This window comes from Curcuma longa, unplaced genomic scaffold (assembly GCF_044706935.1).
Source record: "Curcuma longa cultivar G26 ecotype Majalengka, Jawa Barat unplaced genomic scaffold, ITB_CL_G26_1.1 utg2798_np1212_758248_RagTag, whole genome shotgun sequence".
NCBI classification, from domain to species: domain Eukaryota; kingdom Viridiplantae; phylum Streptophyta; class Magnoliopsida; order Zingiberales; family Zingiberaceae; genus Curcuma; species Curcuma longa.
The window spans coordinates 439,028-466,713 of NW_027435600.1; the positions used below are offsets into that span (position 1 = coordinate 439,028).

The 27,686-nt window shown below is 34.2% G+C and overlaps 1 protein-coding gene across 5 annotated transcripts in view; it reads right to left on the bottom strand.

Annotated features, from left to right (window-relative positions):
• The window catches only part of LOC141820244 (BEACH domain-containing protein B), a 67,909-nt gene that overhangs the window by 18,168 nt on the left and 22,055 nt on the right, over nt 1–27,686 (bottom strand). For all 5 annotated transcript variants that reach the window (XM_074707535.1, XM_074707530.1, XM_074707532.1 and 2 more), the window contains exons 9-23: nt 26,775–27,230; nt 20,125–20,449; nt 13,515–13,949; nt 13,269–13,427; nt 12,998–13,147; nt 9,317–9,472; nt 9,133–9,174; nt 8,706–9,050; nt 4,642–4,815; nt 3,307–3,467; nt 2,616–2,922; nt 2,099–2,522; nt 1,675–2,008; nt 1,381–1,569; nt 53–314 (exon numbers count right to left, since the gene is read on the bottom strand). In XM_074707535.1, the coding sequence (XP_074563636.1) occupies nt 53–314; nt 1,381–1,569; nt 1,675–2,008; nt 2,099–2,522; nt 2,616–2,922; nt 3,307–3,467; nt 4,642–4,815; nt 8,706–9,050; nt 9,133–9,174; nt 9,317–9,472; nt 12,998–13,147; nt 13,269–13,427; nt 13,515–13,949; nt 20,125–20,449; nt 26,775–27,230 (3,919 nt within the window). The remainder of the gene's footprint in view (nt 1–52; nt 315–1,380; nt 1,570–1,674; nt 2,009–2,098; nt 2,523–2,615; nt 2,923–3,306; nt 3,468–4,641; nt 4,816–8,705; nt 9,051–9,132; nt 9,175–9,316; nt 9,473–12,997; nt 13,148–13,268; nt 13,428–13,514; nt 13,950–20,124; nt 20,450–26,774; nt 27,231–27,686) is intronic.

Consider the following 27,686-nt stretch of genomic DNA (forward strand, 5'->3'; position numbering starts at 1 on the left):
GTACGGTAAATTAACCAGCAGCAATATTCCAACAACATTCTCCATCTGATACCTGTTTAGGACTAGCACCGCCAAGAAGAACATCAAATAATGTAGCAGAAAGATGGTCAGATAGTGGGAATTTGAAGAGTCTCTCTGATATAGCAAAGGAAATTGATTCTAGTGATGTTCCTCCTTTTCTGTGAAATTCCGGGAAGGATTTAGATCGTCCAATAGGGAGGCTAAAGAACTTTATTCCCTTCTTCTCAGAAGGAAGCCCAACCAACAGTATTCCTAAAAACTGCAAGCCCAGCAGCCGGATAGGCTCCCATTCCCTAAAATACCAACAAAAAAATTAATGGTAAAGAGAGGGGATTGATGAAGAATTCTGCTGTTGGAATCCAAAAACACAGTCAAAGAAAAGAGTCTATGTCCATTTCCTATCGATAACAAAATTTCAAAATTTCATTTTTCCCTCCTGTAGTTTTCTTACTCATTTTAGACAACAAGCTAATTTTCAAATAAGCTTGCACCATCAGAAATTCTACCATAAGCAAATTTACAAATCAACTTACGGTGAAATTATTCATCAAAAGTAGATATTTTTGGATAAAAAAAATTGATATGTCTCTACTGGTGTTGGCAGGTTCAAAGTGGTCAAAGTCCTTAATTTTTTAGATTGCAAGTTGATTTGCAAATCCACTTGCGCCATAAAAAACTGGCATAAAATTGGCATAGAATGTCAACAACCCTGCTTGAAAATCAATTTCCAGTGGGCTTTTTATTAAAAAAAATAGGTTTTTTAGAAGAAAAAAAACTTTTTTAGGTCACAATATGTCTGGCTCATAGTGTAAACAAGCTCAAGATAATTTTCAAATCAACTGATATGTCTCACTAGTGGTCTTAAGAAGCTCAAGATGATTAATCAGCTTACACTATCAGAAGTTCCAAGGCAACTTGATTTCATAGTGATGAATAATTTCATGCAAATTAGCTTCGTAAGGAAAATAAAAACATTGATGTCTCTCTCTAATGGTGTTGACAAGTTCAAAGAAGAATTTTTTTTAATTGTTTTCCAAATCACCTTGTTGCATATTCTGTCACATGCAATTCTCTAAATCACACGACTATCAACTCCATTAGTAGTTAACAAAGGAAGAGGCATTTCCACAAGGGTTTTAAAGCCTAATGCTAAAATGACAACATTAAAATTGTGAGGGGCATTTTGAAAAAGTAAACTATGGGGAGCAAAAAAGGCATTTTCTCTACAAATTATGAGTGTTTTATTGGGGAAACATACTGTGGCAATCACCAGTTAGCATCTTAAATACATGTAGGCACATGATGTGTTAAAGTAAAACTAAATTAAAAAATCACAAAAATAGATTTTTCACAACAAACCTCTGAAGAAGATTTACAAAAATATGACAGCCACCGAGCACATTTGTCTTCTCCAAAAAAGATGCTAGCAATGGCTTCTGAGAGAGGGCACGGATGATCATATGTAATACATCCTCAATGCATACCATATCATGACTCCTTTCAAAAAAGGCAATAAGAGCTTTTATGTCAGTGGGGGAAATTTTTTGCCTGCAAGCCCACACCTGTGTTAGATTCAATAAGCGGTGGTAATATTACAAGAAGTGGCATGTAGAAAGTCTCGATTGTGGTTTTACAAAGTGAAAAAACATTTACCTCAAACTCATTTCAGCAAGGCTTAATAAAAGCAGACGGATCTTACGAACTTCTTCGATGCAAGGTCTCTCGCCAATTTTTTCTTTAGTCACTGGATGCAAAAGTGGCTTGCTGCCAAGGGCTGATCGACCAGCTTTGTCCCAGTAAAATTGGCATATCATATCAAGCATCCTAGGAAAGCCACACAGTGTTGGCAACAAGCTTCTGTCACTTTCAAAATATTGGATGAGGAACAAGCACAAGTCACGTTGCACTTCATAACTTGCATACACCCAGATATGGGGATTTAAGTAGATCGGTAACATAACATCTCTAATAAGTGTATCCGACATACCTGAGACAAAGATCCAAAAATTCACAAAGCAATTGAAAACCAAGAAAAAAATCATTTGCTAAACACAATCAAACTAGAAAAGTTTATTACCACTGTTTCTCAGAACATAGAACATATATTTAAGTGATGAAAGAGTTTCAGCATTTAGTTGTGTAGGTGGCACAGATTGCAGTAAGAATCCAAGGATAGAGAATCCAGATAGCAGATGCATCTGTTGTTGGTTTGATGCATTTCCGTCTAGGACAGAAGCAACAAGTTCAATGACTTCTGCAACAAACTTATCACTTGCAATGGACCCAAGCACTGAATGGTCAAATTGTCCCGTATCTAGACCAGATCTATTAAACTGAGTCAAGAGAGGGAAAAATACAGAAACACCACCAACACAATAAATAATATCTTGCAGCAATCTCCGAGAGCATAATTTTGTTCCATTCATAATAACTGCTTCAAAAGCATTTTTATCAGAAATATCATTTGAGGAAACATTAAACAAAGTCCTCCCATCAGTGGCCTGCACAAGAAAATAATTCATGGTTCAGCATTATTTTTCAAGACACATCTCCTTCCCTTTGTCTATGGGAGCATAAGACTTAATTATACCAACCTGTGCATTCAACCCAAAAATGACTTTTGATGAAAGGCCATCCTTTGCATCCAGGATTCCGCCATAAACTGAGTTCTGAGAGTCAAGTAGCAATCCATCACCAAGGAATGAATACATGTAACTTGGTCCGAGGCAGTACAGACCTTTTATTTGCTCAGAAGTAAGTGCGTCACTAAAGGAATAAAGTGGACCAATTTGACCTAGGAAAGGCAATGTCTTTCCAAAATTATATGGATAAGGCTCTTCAATAGGCTTGAGTTCTGTTCCTATGCTACACCAAGTCATAGCCTCACTAACTTTTGCATATCTGACAAACAATGACAAAAATTGAAAATTCATTGTGAAGCCAAATATTATAAAAGTGTAAATATAAGCTTAGTTTTGATAGCTCTCTTAATAACTTTTCCATAAGTGACCATCCAAATCAACACTGGTTTATAAAAATGGATGTTTCATTTTAAATAAACCTCATGCTAATTAACTCAACATGTGAGCATGAGACAATCAGTCCAGTTCCATTCAAACACACAAGGGATGCTGAGAATATAAAAGTATAGTGAGCTTTTCTAATAGTTCAAGTTTTGTAAATAATGATGACCCAATCAAACTTAACAATAAGCCAAACCTTATTTTGCAGAACAAGTAGGTACAATTTATAAGAAAGCAAGAAACACTCACGGAGTCAACCCACCTGCACTTTTCAGAGGATAAAAGATTACCATCAATGTAACACCTTAGCTGGCTACCTCCAGAAAATGCTCTGCCTATGCTGTGAGTAATGCAGAGAAAATGCCACTTTCTTGGGATAAGGTTGATAGGCAATAGAATAGACTGCCTTTTTTGGTTGTTGGACTGCCAGAAATATGTGAAACTCTTAGGTTAATTTTGCATGAAAAAAAAAATTAAGACAGAGATCAAACCTTCAAGAATTGGAGAAAACAACATAAAAGTATAGAATACAACAACAACAACAACCAAACCTAGTATACAACAACAACAACATAAAAGTATAGAATCAACAAGCAAAATAAAAACATAACAGGCATTGAAATAACGATCTAAAATATATCCAAGAATAGTTTCCAGTCAAGATTTCAAGGACGGCTTATCAATCCTCGTAATTTTTTCTATCTTGAACTTAGATGGTGATAAAATCAAGGTCATTCCTTCCATGGTATCAGATCATATTCAGATCATAATGCCCAACAAACATATATTTCAACAATCTTTTGAATCTAAAAAATTTCAAAAAGCAGAAGGATTATACAGAATAAAAAAATAAGGCACGCAGAGGTTGACTTATAATAGCAGCAGAACATAAATTCTCCTCAGGTTAACATATTCCGCAACTAGTTTGCATGGATTTTCCAGTAGGATCCAATCTAAACCAGCATAAATTCCAAGTGAAGAACAAATTACATCAATTAGTGCAGACTTGCATTTGTTAACAAGTTTGTTTCCAATTAATAACATGCTTGGTATAGTTAAAATTTAATTCCTTGCAACATGAAGAGAAACAAACTGAAACACGTTCAACATCATATAATGTATGATCATGGCAGAACTTCATGTCATGCATCCAGTACATAGTCCACAAATAATCAACAGAGCATAAAATATTTTACCAGTAAATACCAACATCAAAGTAGCCTTAAATTTTTTTACTATTGGACTATTTCATTTAACAATGAAAAGATATGATTTGGTAATTCTATGTAGTATTTTGGTAATATGCCAAGCCAGTTGGTTATTAGTTGGAATTAATCTCAAAGAAACAAGTCTAGCCCCAGGGAGTCCATCAATTAGCCACACGACTTGCCACATAGGAACTCTTTTCTTCAATTAAATTGAATGTTAGAGTAAACAAATCTATGGTGCAAAAGTAAATTCTGAATAACAGGATGTTCATAGCAAGCATAGGAAAGAAGCCTTGTGATACTTGTAACTTGTGCATAAAACATGCCCAAGCCCTTAGCAAGCAACCACATAAAGAGAATAAAAATAATGTAAAACAGTCCAACTGCACCTCAAAAAATAGCATGTCCTTGGCAAGCATTGCAAGGCAACCCTTTTTGGAATCAGTTAGGAAAGAGAAAAGACCCACTGCACTATTATCAGGTATATCCTCTAACCTAAGCCAGCAAGAAAAGGAAAATCCCTTGTTGTTTGGCCACTGAACTGGGGATTTGATTAAAATTCCCTGCAACAAGAAATCATTAATTAGCTATAATATGATATTCCTATGCATATATAAATGAAGAGTAATATTCTCACAGACAACACTTCAAAGGAGAAAGCAAGCTCATTTTTCACGTAAGCACTCAAGGACATCATTGAAGTAATACATGCAGCAATCATTAACAAACACAAATAACAAGAAGCCATGTTAGTCTCACCTATTTGGATTCAACTATATAAATTCCCTCCATTGCACTCATACAAAATCACTAGAATGTTTAAATCTCTCAAATCATTTTTTAATAATAATAACAAATTGTATCCATAAGAGAAAATTCCAACAGTACCAACAAAGAACATGACCATGGGTGGGATATCGGTATCGGATATTCATATTGGATCAGTGGTTAAAAAAATTTAAAAAATTTAAAAAGGAAAACCAAAAAAACAAGAACAGATATATAAAAACTTAAAAATCATGTGTTTATATTTTATGTGCATATGTGAATATTATGTTCTACAAAAGTGTTACTTTGTTATACATTATTGATAAATCAATCACCCTTAATTAATCTAATTTTAATTAAATTAAGTTTAAAATATGATTCAAAGCAATTTGAGTTAATTCAATTATGTTAAATTAATTTTAATCCTAAGTAAATTAATTTTAATTTTTAATGAATTTAATAATAAATTAATCAATTCAATTTGGATTAAATCTTTTGATTAATGTACTTAATTTTAGTTAACTAAATAAATTTCTAACTTAATTTGAATTAATTATCGTTAATCTAACTAAATTTAATTAATTTAAGTAATTTTAATTTGTTTAATTAAACTAATTTTAATATCTGATTGCAACAAATTCCAACTAATTTAATTAACATTAATTAGTTTAAAATTAGATTTAAATTTTAAATTTATTTAAAATCTGTAAGAATTAATTTATTAATTTAAAATCAGAAGTTAATTCAATTATTGAAATTAGTTAACCGATTTAAAATAATTCATAAACTTAATTTGTTGATTAAAAAATTGCAATTTTTTATAATTAGTAAAATTATTTAATTACATTTGAACTCTGTAGCCTCTGTCAAATTCCAAATCCTCCTCACCTTGAGCTCTATTCCTCTCAAATGTAATTGGTCCTGATCCAACTCGACCAATCTGGACCAAGATTGATTGATTCTGCCAACCATATGCATGACCATAAGATAGGAAGCATGACCCAACAAGATAAGAATCATTTTCTCAAGAAAAACATCTTATTCATCTTTATAGTTATGAAATAAATAACTTAAAACCAACTCGAAAAACAAAGCAAGAGAACTGCAAGAACAATCTTTAATCCACTTTTGTTTCTCTTGATGTTAATCTTATTGCAGTATTTTATAATTGGTTTCTATGCAAAGCCAAAAAATTTCATATGATGCCCTCCGCCTTTCAATTTCAAGGAAAAATTTACTTGGGTAAAACAGTAGGATACAAAAGAAAAAAAAAAAGGGCGGGAAGGGGGGGGGGGGGGGGGGGGGGGGGGGGGGGGGGGGGAGCATCAGGCATAGGGAAAGTAAAACAGAACCATACTGACTTGCAAGGAAAAGGAGGAAGCTAAAGAAAGAGTGGAAGATAAGTGGTTTAATTGCAATTAAGTATGCTTTATTCAGCCATGATGCTTCAGAACAAGGACTAACATGTTCATTTATTAATTTGATTAGGTAGCATATGAATCATTCTAAGTCCATTAACTGGATTTAAAATCATTAGGCAAAAGTAACTACTGTCAACAGCAAAATTTAAGATAGATACCCATCTTGCTGCAGCACAAACTAAAGATAACTGTGCATATGCTGAAAAGGAATCACTGTGTATGGAAGTGAAATGGAAGATATGGAAGCAACGACCTACATGGCAACTAGATCAGTCAGACTATCTTACTTTCACAATCAACTCCTTACCTTGGTACTCATGCAAGAGGACTTCAATCACAGATAACTAAATAATTTGCAAGCAGTTGCCCAAGAAGTGCCCCTAATAATCAAATATTCTCAATTAGGGTGCCTATGTTGACTAATTCCCAAACAGAGCCCCTTCCTCGAATAGATCAAAATAGTCTCTCCTCTTGGGTGCTCCCTCCTCTCCAAGGCCTCCACCTCCTCACGCCAAAATCCACCACTGCCACAGGTTCGCCTTTGTCTCTCAGCATCCTCTGTTGGTACTCTGCCATCCAGGCAAGCTTCCAACCCACCTTCTGTAGAGCAGTTGCCAGATTGTTGTGGCCTGACTATAGTGAGGCACAATGGCAGCAGACCCTTTAGGTGGGGAGTGAAGGGGGGGGGGGGGGGGGGGGCGGGGTCAACCACTGTAATGTTTGCTGCATTCCAAAATCAACATGGCCACAGCGAAATCCGAGGAAGGCTTCTAGATGTTGTGAGCACCAAGATTGAGAGATCTGCTTCCCAATAGCACGTGATACCTTAACTTCTCATTCTGCACTGCATGGCGGAAAAACTAGCCTAACCACCAATGGCAGAGCACCACACAGCAGAGGTCAAGGGGAACTGAAGCTGTGCTCCTGACAGCTCTTAGCCACAAGGAGGTGGAGGGCTTCTGCAGCAGAGAGAAGGGGGCAGCCAAGAGGAGAGGGTCCATTGCCCCATTCAAGAAGGGACAGAGCCCATTAGGGAATTACTCAACAAAGGGGGCATGATTTGGGATATTTGATTTGTAAGGGAACTTCCAGGGTAATTGGTCGTAGTTAATTCAGTATGTATAAGTAGCAGCTAATGAAGGAAAAAAAACACCTTTTTTTTTCATAACATCAAGAATAATGGCATGTTTTCTTGAGCTAAATAAATAAAAGTTGGCACCAAACCAATTTCAGATACATTCCCTATAGTTCCGGTAGAGATTTCAAATTAAATGTCACATATATCCATAAGTTTTCCATACAGTCAACTTTAAATTTTCTCAAGTTCGTTGGTCCACCACATGATCTATAAATCTTAGAACAGAACTTCAGCTACACAATGCCAAAAGAAAAAAACATTAAAATAGTACTCACCAAAGCACACAGTAAAAAAAAGTAATGCATAATTGTTCTATCATTAACACTGAAAGTAGGTCACATGCAAAAGATTATACCAAACAATAGTTCTATTAATTAAAAATAGGCGAGTTCAGATTCTTTTTTTCTGTTAGCTTAAGTTATTAAATAAATGATTGTCAAACCAAACATAAGGTATAAAGAAGGTTTAAAATATCGAGCTATGCTAAGGTTTCGATCCAGGGCCGGAACGATACAGTTTCGATACCATATCGTACCATGTCGGTACAGTTTCGGTATTTTTAAAATATAAACTATATTAACTAAAATAAAAAATTTAATCAAAATATTTAAAAATAAAAAATAATAGGATAATTTTATGGGTTTTAAGTAAGCCTATTTAAATTATCCCCAACTATAGCTAGGAATTGATTATTAAAATCTTTATTAAACCTAAGTTTAAAAAAAAAAGATACAAAACATAAATCTTTTCACCACACAAACATATAGGAACATAGAAAACAAAAACAAACTCTATGTTACCAAATTTTGTCTCAGATAAAACCGTACCAAATTAAAATAACAATTATTTGAAGCTAAATTAAGTTGTTACCTACAACAAATCAAGAAGCCAAGATGGGGTAGGCGATGCAAATCTATAAGTTGTCATGTCAAATAGAAATTTTCAACTAGTATGACAAAATGTAACCAGTAAACTAAGTCAAGTGCCAGCAAATCTCTAGTTGTTATTTGATCACATATGATATCAAGACATTTAACTTTCCAATGATGCATTAAAATCGCATGGACAAAATAAAAGAAGTTAACAAATAAATAAGAAAAAATGGATCAGCAGCACTGGAACATACAGAATCATGGCCATTGAATTCAAAGAAGGCCTCAGGTCCTTTTTCCTTTAGCATATACTGAATGCATGTCAAAAGCAAGGACCTATGCTTTTGTAAAGATTCACTCTTCTCAGTTCTAAGAAGAGCAAAAATTTTCCTTATGTCCTTTCCAGATATGCTGTGTCCACCAATAATCTGAATCAACTGAGCAATCTTGTTAATCATGTCCTCTCTACTTTCTACAGGGAACCAATCAAGAAGAAAACCAAGCACTCCTGCCCTGAAACATGCAGTTCGGTTTGTGATGGAATCCTTGAGCATATTATGTAAGACATCCAGGCCATAATGCTGCAACAAATTGCTGCACTGGCAAGAAGAATTTTTTTAATTTCATCTAAATGTAAAGATACCATGATAATGCATATATACTATAGAGGCATAAGCAAACCTTCTGTAGCACATTCAGGAAAAGTATTATCACATCTTCATTCGGTATCAAACATGAGCAAAGGAAACACAACTAAGCAATGCCAATAGATAAACACTTTTTTTATTAAGGAAAGAAGATAGTTGATGCTTGAAGTGGTTCACTTCAAGTGAAAAGAAATCCAAAGAGCATTGCACACACAAACCTTTACTACAGCATTTTCTTCCAAGTCAAATTTTCCATCCACAAGCATGTCAAGAAGCGCATGCAAAAGAGCTTTATTTGGTTGCCACTTGCAAAAATCCAAAAGCAAACTCTGCAACGTTTGATAACCCACACCAACTAGTGCTCGAAAAGAATCCTGCAAGAAATAAACTCTAGTTTGACGACAGTAACAATATCGACTGGGAAAGAGAAGAAAACTTTAAAAGGAAAAATATTTTGGGTCCTTTGTTACTAGGGTTATATCTTCAGTACAATATTGTTCATTAAGATAGCCACTTTATCATTCCTAGGGAAATCTATTTCAAACTCCCTCTTCTCATATGGCACTAATCCTATTTGGTAAATGGTCATTGAATCATTGGGAGTGGTTAAGTGTTTTGTTAAGGCTCGAGAAGTGGTTAATGTATCATACTCATTGCATTGAGAGTGAGCTAACTCTCTTACTGCTGTGAATTATGTATATAATATAATTGGTGTAGCACTATAGTTGGAAGATAGATTTGATTTATACCCTATAGACCTAACACTTGCTGGAGTTTGAGGGTGTTGTTAGAAGTGAGTTGGTTGTGAACGGGAGGCCCTACAATGAGGTGGGTGCTACTTGCTTGGTCTCTTCCATAACATTACTTGTGCATGATTATCATTTGTATAATCAATAAAATTCAATACTAGTTGCTGATCTATTTTAAAATGTGGAAGCGATACTTTAAAGGTTCAAAGGGTGAAAATAAGATAAGGGGCTCAGCCATGGGAGGAAGTTAATTGATAATCTTCTTCTTTACCCTATAGATATATGCTTCCATGGGGATTTTATATGAGGGTATGTCTTCAAAGGGTTTATTTCAAAGGGTCTTATATGAATCTTGTATAATTGCCTTTCAATTCAAGTCGATCCTTGGTTGATAACCTTAATGGACTTTGTATACAAAGTTTCAATGAATTGTAACTTTAACAGAACCAAAATAGTGGATAACTTGGTTTAGACCCTACAAATGGCATGAATTATAAAGAATAATAATGGACCATAAAACATTTTGAATATAAAGAGAAATGATAAAAAGGCATACCAACGTTCAAAATCTCGAGTTGTGCTAAAGTTTTGATCTTTAACTGGAATGCTACTATTTCAATATCATGCCAATGTTTCAATGTATTGTGTTGGTAATGGATTAGAGTTGAAAAAGGAAGGAGATGAAGCATAGGAAGGAGACATGGTCTATGCCGAGCATGATTTTAAATCTGGTACCATACTAGATGAAACAGTCAAAATATATCATTCTAATAAATTATTGAAACTCAATACCACACAACACAGACAATGTCTCCTTTGTTTCATCTCCTCCCTCCTTTGTTTCAACATAGACTGTTTTTCTTGGCACGATACAAGCTTTCAAACCATGGGCATGATAAAAATGGTTAATAATGTGAACCTAAAATGATAAAGGTGTAAACTTTAAGACAAGCCAAGAAATCTAGGGCTTCAGCCCTAACACCTTCGATGCAACTTCGATCAATTAGTGGGTTATTGGAAACTCAAGTCTATTTTATATTTTATTAGGCTTCAACATTCATACATGTTGACAATGGGCTTTTAACCCTTATTTACAATAGTGGGGTGTTGGCCCATTTCTATATAACCACGAATTTATCAAGTGATACATTTGTGATGATGTGACATTTTTGTTCTGCCATAATCAAAATTGAACATTAATTTGGACAAATTTTGAAGTACAATACTCATAAATAAGTAAGATGTTAAAACTAGCATGTAATGAGAAACTAGAGATATATAAATAATAATGGACTTAAAGATGTACAAAATGGAGATAAGATTCAGATATGATTCACAGATCCATGCACATTTATGCTCATTTTATGGTGTTTTTGGCTTCAAGCCGCAAGTTGATTATCAACATGGTTGTGTCATGGGTTATGTTGTTTCAACTAAGACGTGTAAGGTATGTTGCTTAGTTTGATACTTGCTTTGATATTATTATAGACCGTGCTCACAAGCTAAGGCTATCATTCGACGGACTAAACTCAGAAAGGGCATGACAAGTCCACTCATACTTCGCACAAACAAACAATTAGAAGAGAAAAGTCAAATATATAAGGTTTGGTCTAGATCAAGGTTTAAAATTTTGAACCGTGTCAGAGTTTCAATTCATGACCAGAACGATATGATTTCGGTACCGTATCGCACCATGCCAATATGATTTTGATACTTTTTTAAATATAAATATTTTTAATGTCATCGAATATTTAATGTTTATTAAGAGAAAAGTCAAAAATTTAGTTTATTAATAGTAGTATATTTTATAAAGTTAAAAATTATATTATATTTAATTTTTTATCTTTCTTAATAATCTATTTCCTATCTCATAAAAAAATAATCATTTTACAGTTAAAGGGTTATTTTTTTCGTCTATTTATCTTGTAAAGAGATAAGCAAAGGAAATAGTTAACCATCCTTAAGAGGCTTTATCTATATTTTTCTTTTTGTACGGAGGGAAAAAGAATAATAGAAGAAAGAGAAAACAATTAACGAGGAAGTTAATGAATAAAGGGGAAAAAGAAAGAAACAGTAAAAATTAATAAGGGAGAGGAATTAGCTGTTAAAAATAAAAATATTAATATTAAAAAAATAAATATATAAAAAAAATTGAAAAAAACCTACGAGATTGTAGGGGTCGGAACCCCATGGAGGTCGCCGTGAGGTTGTCGCGACCCCGGGAGGTCGCCACAAGGTCCCTACAACCCCGCGGAGGTCACGACAACCTCCGTGAGTTCGTGAAGGTTGCGGTGTCGGTGCCAATATCGATGTCAGATGGCGGATGGAATGACAAATTCTGCCCGTGCCGAGTGGCACGGTACAAAATTTCATTTCATGGTCTGGATGCATAATTTTCAAGCATACACTTGCTTGACTACTCTTAACAAATATATCCTTGAATTTGCTTAGACCCTTTAGACAGATGTCCTCTGGGCCAAAATGGATCATACCTAATGCAAAATTATCTAAATGTTACATACTAGACAAGTAGAATTGGGTGGCAGGTTCACAAAGATAAAAACAAATGAAAAAAACAATCATAGTTTTATAAAAACACACTTGCATCCATTACAATAATGCAAGTATAACGTATTATGGATGAGAACACTTAATCCATGAGCTAAAATGCATCCACTACACACAGAAGCCACTTGTATTATGATAGAAAATGCTGGTGTTCAAATCCAACTTTGTTGTGCATATCAACCACACAACATTAAGTGAATTTATTCATTATTCTTTGAACTGATTCATTAGCTGCTTTCTTTAAATTAAGGGTTTCTTTTGATTAAGTCTTCCATATCTGGAACAAAGAAATTACGAAAATATTTTTGTATGGCGGCACTATGCCTGAAATTTAAATTTATAGATTTAGTGAAAATCTGGCAAAAAAGACTAAACCAGAGTCAGGAATTGTGTGACAAAATCAAAGAAATTTGATGTTGAACTGATTTTCTACTATACTATTCGAGCAAAGAATGACTCCTTGAAGACTTCATGGATCAGTCATTTTATCAACACGAGACTATTATTTAGCAGTAATTAACTCAAGCAAAATAAAGTATATCTCCTATCAAAAAACAATGGACTACAGAGTAAAAAAAATACCTTCAGGCCATCGTTCCCCATCAGTAACAAGGTCAACGTTTGAAGAATATTAAGCACTAACTGTTCCCCAATGCTCGCATCAAGAGAACCATTCAGAAGAGAGAGGATGTGCAGAAAACATTCACCACTATGGAACAACTTTTGGTAGTACTATGAGATCAAAGAAAATGTGATATTAGGAAATATATTCAACGAATTCAAACATTTAACATATTTATAGTTTTACTGCTACTACAGTTGAAATGTAGCTAGTTGAAGCAGTAGAGCCCACCATTTGATCAATTAGAATAAGTACTCTCATGCCAGTCAGTAATTCTATTGCTAACTCTGCAAAAGTCTTTTCTCTCTCCTTTGCTTGAGTAAATGTTTCTAAAAACTTGGAGCAAAGCTGGGACTTGGCTCTGTTAGCTTCTGGTGATAATGCAGGCAACTGGAGATTATAGTAATTTGGTAAAAATTTTCATTACCATCAAATCAAGAAAAAGAATGAAAGTTGAGTTACAAGTTACACAAGTACCTTAAGCAAACAAAGAATTTGCTCCAACACACGCTTACGGAGATTTTCTTCCCAAAATAGATCAAATAAGCTATCAATACAACTGGAGCTATGCAAAACTAAATACCTTCCATTCTCTGCTAGACGAAGATAGTCTGTAAAAAGGTCAAATGAAGATTCTATGCATTTAACCCAATGGACAGTTAGCTGACTGATCCATTGTACATTGACATCATCCACTGAATACTGACATGAGCTTTTAAGCTTTCTAAGCTCTTGAGCTTGAATACAGGCAACCTTGAGAACTCTAGAAATTGCATCCAATGAATTGAAAGCAGCAGTAGTTTGCACAACAGCAAGCTGTAATATTCGATGCAGGCTCTTCAAAAGAATACTAGATATTTCGGGCATACAAGCTGACTGCTCAAGTATATCTAACAGTACTGAGCATTCTGGCTGCAATCAGAAAAAATAAAAGAAATGATATCGTATCCAACTACACAAACATTAATCTTTTATTAACAAGGTAGACAAGACATTCAGTGGGTATATAACAAATTTATCTTTAGTGATACAAAGTCAAATTGAACAAGAAATTTATTAGACTAACAAGAACCAACAGAAATGAAGTTCAAGTAAATTGATCGACCAAGTATACATCATATGGAATTGGATAGAACCAAACACATGCAGAATGATAGGATGGATCCTAGATAAAAGATTGACCCTAAAATACGATGACGTGACACCACACTGCTTTGGCAAACATGTGATAGTCACTACTTATTAAAGATTCATCTTGTGATACAAGGAAGGACATTGAGCAACTCTAATTGACAAGAAGCAAATTGCAGGCGCAGGGACAATCTTCCCCCAATTTGATATTGTAGTTTGTACTTTGTAGTGTGGTAGGACATCTTCCTCCTTTTGATATTCTAGTTTGTACTTCGTTGAGTGGTGTGACATGATTCAAGATACATCAACAACAGTGTTCGATTCAAATGATGTTTTAATACTTAAGGTGGCGGGAGTTAAAGAGAGATAGGCAAAACATAAGTTCTATCAACCTAACAACCCAATGTGGAACAGAAGTGAGGCCGTTATACCCCTAAAACCAGCAACACTCAATCTGTAAAGGATGTTACCTATTTACTATGTCAGGATGTCTTCCAAGGAACTTTAAAAATCCATCTGCAACTAACAAGTAATAAATTCCAAGTTTAATTTAACGGAGAATTCAAAGCAAATTATTTTGTCAAATAGGGAATGTTAGCTATGAAAGGATTATAATTAAAACATAAATGGAATGATCATTTACACCTCATAATAGAATTTACACCTCCAGCTCATGAGTCATGGCCTAATTTCAAGTTTCAACAAATATGATATACTCACAAACTACTGACAAAAAAATAAGTTAAGTAATTGCAACATATAGACAAAAATAAAAGTTTATAAAGCCCCCTGGCTTCATGGAAAATGAGGCTCTTGGTGAGAAAAACTAAACTCAGCAAATGTTACATAGTTGCGAGAGAAAACCACAAAATCCCTAGTCATAGCCCTCCTCACTCCCATAATTACCTTTATCTATGATGATCTTTATGCCATTCTAACATATATATTTATATACATATATACATGCCCTCCTCGCACCCATAATTGACTAGAGTACCACCCCTCAACTAATTAGGCATTTCCTTCATTTTCAATTTAAATAACTTCATAAGTTATTCAATGTTCAATACTCTACTTCCCTAGGCAAGGTTTAAAATCTCGACCCGTCCCGAAGTTTCAGCCTCGGAATGATACAGTTTCGATACCATATCGTGCCGTGTCGATATAGTTTCATATTTTTTAAATCTAAAATAAATTAACTAAAAATGAAAATTTTAATCTAAATATTTAAAAATAAAAAATAAAATAATTTTTAAAATATATATATATAATGGGATAATTTTATTAAGTTTTAATTAAGTCTATTTAAATTATCTTAATCATAATAGCTAGGAGTTGATTAAAATTATTAATTTAATTAAACCTAAATTCGTTGTTTCACCCTTGTTCCGCACTCACACGATGCATCACTGCGCTCGCGCGACACATCCCCGTCGTCGTGCGAACATGTTGTGCAGCCCTCCAGACAGTCGTGAGGGCCCAACGGGGCCTAGGGGTGTGCTGACACAAGAGCCTTGACTGTGCCGGTTTCGGTCCATGGGCGGAACGAAATTTTTCACCTGTATCGGACGAAACGATTCAAGATTTCATTTCATGTCCCTAGGCACTCATACCACTATTGAAACATCATACTGTCCAACTACTTTTCCATTTTACATCCCATTTAATGTCTATTCTACATCTAAAATTTGAATTCTAAAATAAAAAATTAAATTTCTAGTGTTACAATGCATAAATTTTTAGGGACCAAATTGAAATTTTTTAAAATTACTGAGCTAATTTGTAAAATCCAATTAAAAACCTATCTCCTCCTCCCTCCCCACTCTATGTGCACATGTCGGTGTATAATTTTTCTCTCTCTTCTCTATAAACAACATACGACATTGTTGGATCGAGAAAGTGTTAGGGGGATGAATAGCGCGCTTTGTACGCGTTAGAAAATCGTTCGAATAATAAAGTCGTGCAATGGAAAGATAGACAACAGAGATGAAGACAAGGTGATTTTACTTGGTTCACCGCCGCGTGGTTACTACTCCAAGGCCCGCAGGCAGTTTGACCACTTTCGTTGGGCAATCACTATTAGTCGTCTTCTTGGAAGAGAAGAAGGTTCGTTTCTTTTACAAAGATAGAGATCGATAACAATCTTATTGTCCCTTAGAATAATACAACACAAAAAGAAACGAACAAATAAATATACAACAATCTATGCATTACCAAATGCTAAGCTCGTTTGAGCTCGTAGCGGCATCGTGTCATTTTTGCGTCATTAAAGCTTGAGCGTCTTAGCATCAACCGTGAGTATGAGGCATAAAAAAGTTGTCTTGAAGTTATTGGTTGATGGTGGTTTTATTGAGAATTCGGGGCACCAAGATCCCTTCCAGGTGCCTCCAGCATGATCTATCCGATCTGACTCATCGGTGAGTTATCCACCTCCGAGCGCCTAAATCTCTTCTGAGCGCCTGAAATGTTGATATGGCAACTACTAGATCAGACTCTGCTTCGGCTGCGACTTATCCTTCACCGGGAGCCTAGATGATGACGTACCCTAACCCAAGGTTTAAAATATCGAGCCGTGCCGGAGTTTCGGTCCCGGACCGGAACGATACAGTTTCGATACCGTATCGTACTGTGCTGGTATAGTTTCGGTATTTTTAAAATATAAAATATATTAATTAAAATAAAAAATTTAATCTAAATATTTAAAAATAAAAAATAAATTTTTTTTAATAATTTATAGGTTTTAATAAAGCCTATTTAAATTATCCCGAATTATAACTTTGAATTATAGCTAAGAGTTGATTATTAAACCTTAATTAAAACCTAAATTTTAAAAAACAAAAAAAAGGAAAAATCGCGCGTCGTGCGATCGGTGCGCTCGCGCGGAGCGTCGCCGGGCCCCGACAGCGTCGCCGGCCCCGGGCGGGGCCTCCGGCAGCGTTGCCGACCCCGGGCAGGGCCTCCGGCGGCGTCGCCGAGGCCTCGCGACGCCTCCGGAGGCGTCGCCAAGCCCGGGCGATGCCTCCGGAGGCGTTCCCCTGCCAGAATTCGTGTGCCGGCGCTGTGCCGATGCCGCGGCGAAACGAAATTTTTCGTGCGTATCGGGCGATACGACACGAGATTTCAATCCCTGCCCTAACCAATCCGAATCTGCCACCTCATCTCACCATGTTGAATTCTATCCTTTTAGGCCCCCGGATTTGTTTCGAGCCAATTTTCAATATTAAATCCCTACATCACAAAGTTAATATAACAGCATAAAGAGTATGATTAATAGCTTTCCAACTGTCTGGTCTCAACTTTCGATTTCCCATGAAACCTAAAGTTGGACATACGCCTACTGCTTTCTTTCCGAGAGCATATTCTCACTACTCCACTCGGGAGAGTTTACTTAGTGTCAAATTTTAGTCCATCTGACCTGTTTGGATTTTTTTTCTCAACTTGATCTAGACCCTCAAGACTTTCTGCTAGATCTCCGGTCCTCGACTCGTCTAGACTTTCGCCTAGTGTTCTCAACCCCCAGAGCTTCCTGCCTAGTGTCCTTAATCCCTCGGATTTCCTGTCCAATGTCTTCAATCTGCCAAGACTTCCGCCTAATCCCTCCGACTAAGACTTCCTTGTCCAATCCTTCCGACTCGGACTTCCTTGCCTAAGCACAAGTAGGACTTCCCTATAAACTCAATCAGCACATTAGATCACAAACAACCTTAACTTTGACCCTCCCTTTGCCAATATCAAAACCCAAGTTTGATCGTATGGTACTACTTGCACCAACAGACATTGCCTTGTCATCATCGCCACCCAACCACTGTTGGTCGATTGTTGCCCCTTGACCGCTATTGCCCGATCACTATCACTTGTCACTGTCACCTAGCCACTACCACCGTCTTCTTCCGTCATTGTCGTCGGATAAAGGTCTCATTGTCATTGCTATCTCTTTCCCTTCTTATGGTCATAGATAGAAGTCCATCGCCGCCGCTATGCTACCACCAATAACCAACCATCATCGTCGTCCTTTACTAGCAACAACTCATCTTTCTAGAACTTTTTGGGAAGATCATAAGGGTTCGCTAACTTTTTCTTAGGTTCTCTAACTTTTTCTTTAATGGTAGCAATTATATCTACCCAATAACAAATTTTGTTGAGTTCTAAGGAGGTGGAGTATGATTTTTATGAGAGTTTTGCTTGATGGCTATCTTGGTGTAGTGATTGTATTTGTTGTAGAAGAGAATATATGATGATTAATGGACTACTAATTGGTTAGCCCTTGTGTTAGTCATATGGGTGATTGGAAGAAATTGGATAAAGTACTTGTCGTCCCTTTTCTTTATTGATGTTTAGACATAATGTAAGTTTCTTATCATAGTTTTGTTTGATATTCTAAAGTCAATCAATATTCATTTTGATGTATGTTTTATAGAGCAAGTTGTGGATGATTATAAGAGGTATCATGTAATTGTGCAATTGTGAAATGGACTTCATCTTTTGCGGTGGTTTTTCTTGCTTATTGTGTTATATGGGCCTCGTTCGTGATTAAATTTATGAAAGTAAGCATAATTATAAAGTGTTAGAAACAGAATTCTTTAAATGATCTTATTTCTATTTTTGTTGTTTGATAACTTTCTCCTATATTGCTTGTCCTTTTATATTAATAGTTGTATATCAAGTTTTTTTATTTCGTTTTAAGATCCATATCAAATTAAATTATATAATTAATTATACTAATTAATAAAAAGAATAGATAAATTATACCATAAAGCTTCGACTCTGAGCCCTAAAAGAGCTGCATAATTATTTAAACTAAATTGATGAGATAATAAATACAACAATTATAATATAGAGCTTCAACTCAATGTTCTGAAAGGGGTTGTGTCATTATTGATATTAAATTGACGAGATAATAAATGTAGCACCTATGTTATAAAACTTCAGGTTCGCGCGTTGAAAGAGTTGCGTGATTTATTATGCTAAAATAAATAAATAAAGGAGTTATGTGACTTATTATGTTGAAATAAGTAAATAAAATGAAATATTTATATTATGGAGAATTAGCTTCACGCTTAAATAAGAGGCTTTAAGTTCTTTTCGTGCGAGTATAGGCTTCGGTCTTATAATATCTATTTTTATCTAACATAGGATGTGAAAACTCCTACACATTTAACACTACATCCAAGTTCTCATGGAGATGTAGTTGTCTTTGTTAAGACATTGCAGTCGGACCCTACAACGCATTCCTTTCAGGGAAGCACCTATCATTATTGCAATAGTTTAATAAATCCATACATAACATTTGTCTATGTTTTATGTTAGCTAACAACCTAACCTAGCGCAGCCCTCTTCCTTTATCCGAGCTAGGACTGACCATAGCGGAGTTTATTTGCAATGGGTGAAGGTGTCACTTAAGACCAAGAACAAATAAAGGACAACCCGGTGCACAAAGCTCTTGTTGATGCCGGGTCCCGAGAAAGGATTAAACCATATTAGGTATAGTATAGGCAACCTTACCCTACACTGCAAGAGGTTGTTTTCGCGACTCAAACCGTGGCCATAAGGTTAGACAATAACAACTTTATCATTGCGCCACAGCTCCCCCTCTTAAAGACCAAGAATGACAATAAACCAATATTTTTCACCTTGTATGTGAAACTGCATAAGCCAATAATGACTATGGAGTACAATGTATGGTACACAACATGAATGGAGTACTGATGTTGATATGGTATATATGCACAGCCAAACGAAGAGCCAATCTTGAGTATGGACAGAGATTTTAAACCTTATAAATAAAGTTGCGTTGACATACTTGAGAATATTTTTTCAAAAAAATGAAATGACAAAAAAAGTTCATAGACTACCGAGACCATGAAAATCAGCATATATAAAGACTGGAATTAACTCAATGGAAGGTTGAATGATTTACATTAATGGTATAGCACAAAAGAATAAAATGAACTATTACCAAGTTGCTTTTGTTTTCTTGTAGTGCAGCAACAAACTCCAAGAAAGAAATTGCTTCAACTTGAAGAATATCAACCTCTGGTACTTCTGTCAGATCACCAATATTTTTCGGCCTAGAAGATACGCTAAGGACATTGAGAACATCAGAGAATGAAGCAATCTCCTTCCTAAATTCTTCTACACTGGACCCAAAATAGAAAAACTTCTCTGAGAAAATCAACTCCCAAATCCCCTCCTCCCGAAAGATATTAAGCAAAGCTGGAGCAGAAACAAGAACCTTTCTAAATGTACAGAGGATGTAATGTTGCAAAGAACTGGCCAAAATCCTGAAAAAAAAAAATCAAATTTTTTAATAATATTTGCGATGAAAAAATGAGAAAGAAAGCTCGCCATAATGGGACTCCCAATAATTTAACAAAATTATTAAACTTTCCCATGGATCACAAAATCAAGCTGAATAAATTCAAACAAAATGGCAACTTCAAATAAACTTTCCATGTAGTGTAGGGCATTAGCAACTCAAGATAAAAAATACAAAATCAAGTTAAATTGATCCAAATATTCAGATTTTGTCCGAATAGAGATCAACCAAGATGGAACTTCATGAACCATCCAATTGTTAAAACCCGTGGTGGTGCAGAAGGCAAAACTGCCAAAATCAAAGGTTAGTATCTAGCATGTCTAATAACCCAAGGGAACTGAACTTTAAGAATGAAGGGTCCCAGGCTAGCCATGAAAAACAATAAAAAAAAACTAAATAATCTAAAAATTATTGAACCCAGTGAAATATAAAACTATAACCAAATAGCCAATCACTAGATATTAAACTTCAATAAAAAAGCAGGGCTACAGATGATATAAAAAGAGAAAATATATATATTTCTTTGTACATGTGCAGACTCCTAATGATGCTGCATCAAAATCAAACCCTCAAATCGTACAAAACAAAATTGGGAAGAAAGTGACAAAGCAAGGATAACTACCTTATAAAGAGAAAAATAAATATTAATCAAAAGTTAATTAATATAAAAGATGACAACTCTCTTACAGAGTCAATTACAAATTAAAATTTTAAATTCAAATCTTAATTTATTATTTTTTTCATTTCTAATTTCCACTGTTCTCCCCTACTGAGAAGAACTCCATTCTAAAAACACATTTGTCAATCCATAGGATTTTAAATTTGAGAGAAATAAAAACGATTAATTTTTTGAAGATTAGAATGCCTCAATTAGACTGTCTTTAGAAAATAGTTAACAACATCAGTACATAGGTCTGCAATGTTTTTCATCCTTTGTGCATATGAAATGCCTTCATCTTCTTCGTCAAGTTCTGTAAATCAATCACTTTTCTATGTGCCAAACTAGCCATCATGGGTCATGGGTTAATTTTTGGGAAAAAGTATATCTCAAAGTTATAAAGAACCCAAGCCTTTTTTTCCCATTCGAGTTAAGCAAGGATTCATACAAGCTTTAAAATTTTGAACCGTGTCCCAATTTCAATCTCCAAATGTAACGATATGGTTTATGTACCTTATTTGTTGTACCAATACGATTTCGATACTTATTTAATTAAATTAATAATAATAATAATTTTATTATTATAATTAATTATTTACATAATTAGATTAGATAACATATATTTGATAATTAAGTTAATCATCACAGCCATCAGATTAAATATTTTACAAGCAATTAATATTAGTCGTGTGTTTTATAATTGAAGTAGATAAAGTTTTAAAAAAGATAATGTGATCCATTGAGAGCACATCTACTGTAATCATTAACATCAGTAATATTCCAACAAAATGAATTAAAATAGTAAAAGAAAGTACAATTATTTTTAACTTAATTAAATAAATTTTCATTTAATCAAAGCATTGTAGAATCCTAATTTTCTCAGCCCTTACACATAATTCATTGTTACAAAAGCTAAAATACAAAAACATTCTTTGCTCATGTTAGTACTTAATTTTATACTATTTAATTTTTTTCATTTTAAATTTCAAAAAAAAAAGATACTAATTAAGTTAAATTGAACTAACATTTAGGTTTTTGAGGTTAAAAGTAAGTTTGTTTAACATTAAGTGGAGTTCATCGAGTAGACGTAGTGATTAGGATCAAGTGAATTCAAACTGGACTCAAATTGGATTTATTTTAATTCATTTAAAATTGAATTAAATAATCTATATGATAGTCTGGTTCAATCACATTTAATTAGGTAAGTGGCACTTTTAAAAACTTAAGAATTATTTAATTATGTTTTTCTTTCTCTCTCACACATTTCTTTTTTTTTCAATTCCTCCCACATGAGCAGCCATCCACCATTGTCGTTGTTGCCCATCACTATCGATCATCGGCAGTCACTATTTGCTTCACGTCTTTGGCATGCCTCTCTTCCCATATTCTCACTCTCCCTCTCACTCTTTGTTTTTCGTCGCCACTGCACTCCTCTCCTTCTCCCTTGGTCTCTCTTCTCTCCCTTTGCTTCCACTATATGCCAAAATTATCTTGCGTATCAGTGGGTAGACAGAACACTAGAGTTCGCTTGTGCTGACTAGCAAAACTTGGCACCAAAAAACAAGAATTCATGTTTTTTAAGATTTACCAAGATGTTGTGTTTCTAAAATTTTCAAGTATCAAATGAGCAATTACACCCTAGATACTAGGTTATTGAGCTATTAGGTTTTTCAAGCCATTGTATCAAAATCAAAATATCCAATCAACACCCAAAAAATGACATTTCTAACGCTTGAAACCCAAATAACCCAAAATTCAGAGATGGTTCGGTTAAATTTTTTAGGTCGAGCAAAACATGTCAATTTTGGTTGGCACCTCTCTAGTAGAATTATGCTCCAGTTTGAGAAAGATTATTAACAATTATTAGTACCCCATGAAATATTTGGTGTTTTATATTATTAACATTTATTAGTCCCGCATGAAAACTTGGTCTTTTTATACATGTTATGTGAGACTTCTATATATTAGCCCCACAAATATTTCTCTCTCAACTCTTACCAACCACCTCATAAAAATAATTCAACAGAAGTTGCAGCTTGTCAGAAGATAAGATGTTCTAAAATTTACTTGCAAACCAAAACATTTATTTTTAAAATGTCCTTACAGAAACCTAATTAGTGATGTTGCATCCACTTCATAATTTGAGGATCATGGTCCAGCTAGGTAATACAACATGACCCTATGAAGGCAAGTTTAAACTTAGTGTTAGTCAGAAGTTTATATATTTTCAGATCTATGTTCAGCGGATGATAAGACCATTTTGCTTATCAAGGTGTGCTATTTTCCTAGTTCACTGAAGGACTTCAATCGACAACAACAAACAACCAGGCTTTTATCTCATTAAGTAGGGTCAACTATATGGATCCTTCTATGTCATTGGGTTTGATCCCCTACTATATCATTATCTATATTTAAATATTATTTTATTATTGCTAATTAAATCTTCTTTGTTCTCTCTTTCTCAATCAATATGTGTATTTATCATGGTCCCACATTGCCTAACTGGAGTGCTTCTTAGACACCTAAGTGTTCATACCTTCTTAAACGTGTCTCTCGGTATTTTACCTCAATAGGTATAACCCCAACTTTCTTTCTAATATTTTTATTTCTTATCCTGTCCATTCCCGTATGTTCGCACATCCACTTTCACATTCTCATCTCCACAACTCTTACCTTTTACTCGTGTGCTTGCTTCATAGTCTAATATTCAACTTCATATAATATATCAGGTCTGACTGTTATTTTGTAAAATTTTCCTTTGAGCTTTAAAAATACCTTACAATCATAAAGAATATCTGACGCTCTCCTCCATTTCAACCATCCTACTTGTATCATATGTAAAACATCTCTATCAACTCCTCCATCCTTTTGCAAAAACGATTCTAAATACATAAAGCTCTCAGTTATAAAATAACTCATCATCTTCTAGCTTAATAATTGTCTTGCTACATCTAATAATTTAAATTTCAATATTCTAGCATTACTCTACTAAGCCTAGAACCTTTTATATTGTTTGATAAATTGAGTTTAGCATTTATACCTTCACATATCTCCTCGATCAAAATAATATCATCTGCAAATAACATACATTATGGTAACGTGTCTTGGATATGTTCAGTAAGTTCATCCATGACTAGTGTAAGAATGTATAGTCTTAAAGTTGATCTTTGATGTAACTTTACTTTATCAGAAAGGTTTCAGTTAACCCTCCCGGAGTGTTCACTTTTATTATTATATTCTCATTCATTTCCTTAATTATTCCAATATATGCTACGCTAACTCCTTTCTTTTCCTTTCGGGACTCCATCATAAGTTTTTATTATGTCAAAGTACTCTTTCGTATAATTTTGTATGTCTCCTTTTTTTTATACACGGAACTATAGTATTTACACTCCATTGATCTGACAATTTCTTGATTTTAAAAATCATATTAAATAATTTCGTAGATACTTTCATACCTCTATTGAAATATCATTCGGTCCAATTGCTTTCGTATTTTTCATTTAATTTAACGTATATTCTACTTCTGAAAATTGAATTCTCTGATAAAAATTTAAATTTTTATATTCCTCTAACCTACTTAAGTTTTCAAAACTAAGTTGGTTGCCTAAACCTTCATTAAAAGGTTACTGAAAATACTTTCATCGCTCCTTTATTTTCTCATCTTTCACTACTATCCTATTGGATTCATCTTTAATACATCTTATTTGGGTAAGATCCCTTCTTTTCCTATCTCTCGCTTAAGCAATTATATAGATGTTCATTTCCCTTTCTTTTAGATCAAATTGTTGATACAAGTGTTTGAAAGTTTCATTCTTTGCTTCACTCATTAATTTTTTAATCTCTTTCTTACTATTGCACACTTTTTTAAGTTTTCTTCTCGTTTTTCTTTTTCTTCTCGTTTTTCCACCATTTTCTTTAACTTTCTTATTCCACCACCAAAATTTTTTATTCGGTAATGCCCATCCTCTTGAGTCACCGTACACTCTTGGTCACTATTTTCAAATTTGACATCTTATCTCATGTCGTAGTCAAGTCATGTCATCATGTATTTCTCTTAATATTTATGCTTCTACTCTCCTTAAATATACTTTATTTCTCATCTTTTAACTACCACCACTTGAATCAAAGAGTCATGCATGTTTTCCTTCTACTAATACTATGCTTGAGCCGCATTTTTAACACCACTACCCTATGTTGGGCAATTTAAGTTTTCTCCATGGATGACTTTGGAATCTTTATAAATTTTTCTATCCCACCATAAGAAAGTCAATTTGCAACATTGTTCTCAATTATGAACGTAACCAACTGTTCTTCTCTCTTTTTGAAACAAAAATATTAGGATAGACATCCCATTCCTCGACATTTAATAAAGTTTCAATACGTAGCAACCGATGTGGTACAAATTATAGTTTAAACAGAAATATAAAATGCAAGATATTTCAGATGTAAGATATTATAAAAGCATAATTTTCAAGATTTCTTCACAGGACAGCTTAGGCTTCTAGAATATGCAAAGTGTAGTTCCTACTAATTTATATTAGTGCGAGTGCTAAAATATTCATGCAACAAATAGATGTAGGAATAATATAAGTAAATTGCATTTGGAATATCAAATTGCGAGTCAATTTGGAAAGAAAAGATGGAAGTAGATTTCCATTCAAATAGCTACATGAATTTCAATTTCAAAAACTGCTACGAATCTAACCAAGACAATTGGAACATACTTAGAGACAATTAATCAAAAAAGAAAAGAAAAGAAACATCCAGCCATAGTTGGGGGAAACGCAATGAGAAATATTCATTTTCATTTAATTGAAATATGAAATTTTAAGATTGTTGCTTCGATTGTTAATAGAACAATATAATATAATCATACAGAAAAAATAATAATTAAACTAAGAATCAGTATTATCTTGTGAATACATCACCAAATTACCAAAATGTTAACTTGTCAATTATAAATTTAAAATCAATTATAAGAGCATTATGCCTATAGGAATTATAAAAACCATAGAAAATGAAATCCACATCCCAATATGACCACTACAATAACAAGCTGCAAACAGAAATCGAAGCAAAACAAAGAGACCATGAAGAAAAAAAAAATTGAGAATACCACAAGTGAAATACAAACAGTAAAAAGAGAATATGAAGTTGTAGCAACTAGCAACAAGAGAGAACTAAAGAAAGTGCAGTTTGTTCGAAAAAGTTTGAATGCCACATTGATTATAGTTCATTATAATGATTGGAAGATGCTATTAAAATGACCAAGTATCACAATCAGAATATATGGCTCAGTGAACCATAGTCATTCTTTATTAATTTCTTCAATTATATGAGTAATGAGTAATATGGGTCAGTACAGAACCAAGCACACTGACAGAATATTACCAAATTGACAATTCACTAGAATTCATTATAGTCGGTGCAACTACCCATAGTAAATTAGAATTACACAGTTTTCATTGTGGCTAAACAGAAACATCATTGTTTCAAATATGAAAATTCATGAACATTTAAAGAAACCAATCCAATTTCAAAGTACATACACTATGTTGAAATGGAAAAACAAAAAACAAAAAACAAAAAAGAAGAAAAAAGCATGAGGATTGGATAAAGCAAAGTTCACCTTATATGATTTGGCAGCTTGCTCTCATTAGTGCAAGCTTTGATGCATGGAAATACAGTGAAAAAAACCTTCATCGCCCATCTTATAGAAAGTTCCCAGTAGGCCAGCGAAATAGGCAAAGCACTCTGAGTGATAGCATCATGATCATGATGAAATCTTGTGTCTTCAGGAGCAAGAAGGAAAGAGCAGAGAATTCTGCTCAGTTTAACAGAATATTCATTCCATTCACTTATATTAGGACTAACAATACTGTCCCAGAAAGAAATTTCTGCAGTGGGTATTTGTTCTGGACTGTCGGCATAGTTTTTGCTGAGCAATTGATTGCCAGATGTTGAAGAATCTAACCCTCTCTGATTGCATTGTTGAAGTAAAAACGCTGGCCAGCATATGCTATTTGCAAATTTCTGTATCCGCCCATTTTCATATAGAAATTGCATATTGTTTACATTACCAAACCTGTTTAATTGTTTAAGGAAACAAAGATAATGCAAACAAGAAAATGTCACTATTTCAGAAGAACGATATTAAGTACATAGCAACTTCGCATTCAGGTTGCAGCTTCAGTTAGGTTTACAGTCACCCACATGACCCAATTGAGTAGTTAGTCAAGAACAGAGTTAAGCTTGACATTAAAGCATAGGGAAGTTCACAGAAGCTTGGCTAATTAATTATATGGCTCAATGCATAAAAAAATTGAACTTGGTTGTATTTAGGCTCAAACCAAACAAATCACATTTAATGTTCTAACCATGCTAAGTGTACGGACACAAATTAGAAAGAATGAGTTAAAAAAAATTTTGATAACCCTTCCACCTAATATGGTGAACGGTGATTTTGGTATTGGTACAGGTACATTATCATGCCTCTGGTATAGCAATAAATAATTGTTATTCTTAGCCATCTTTTTATCTT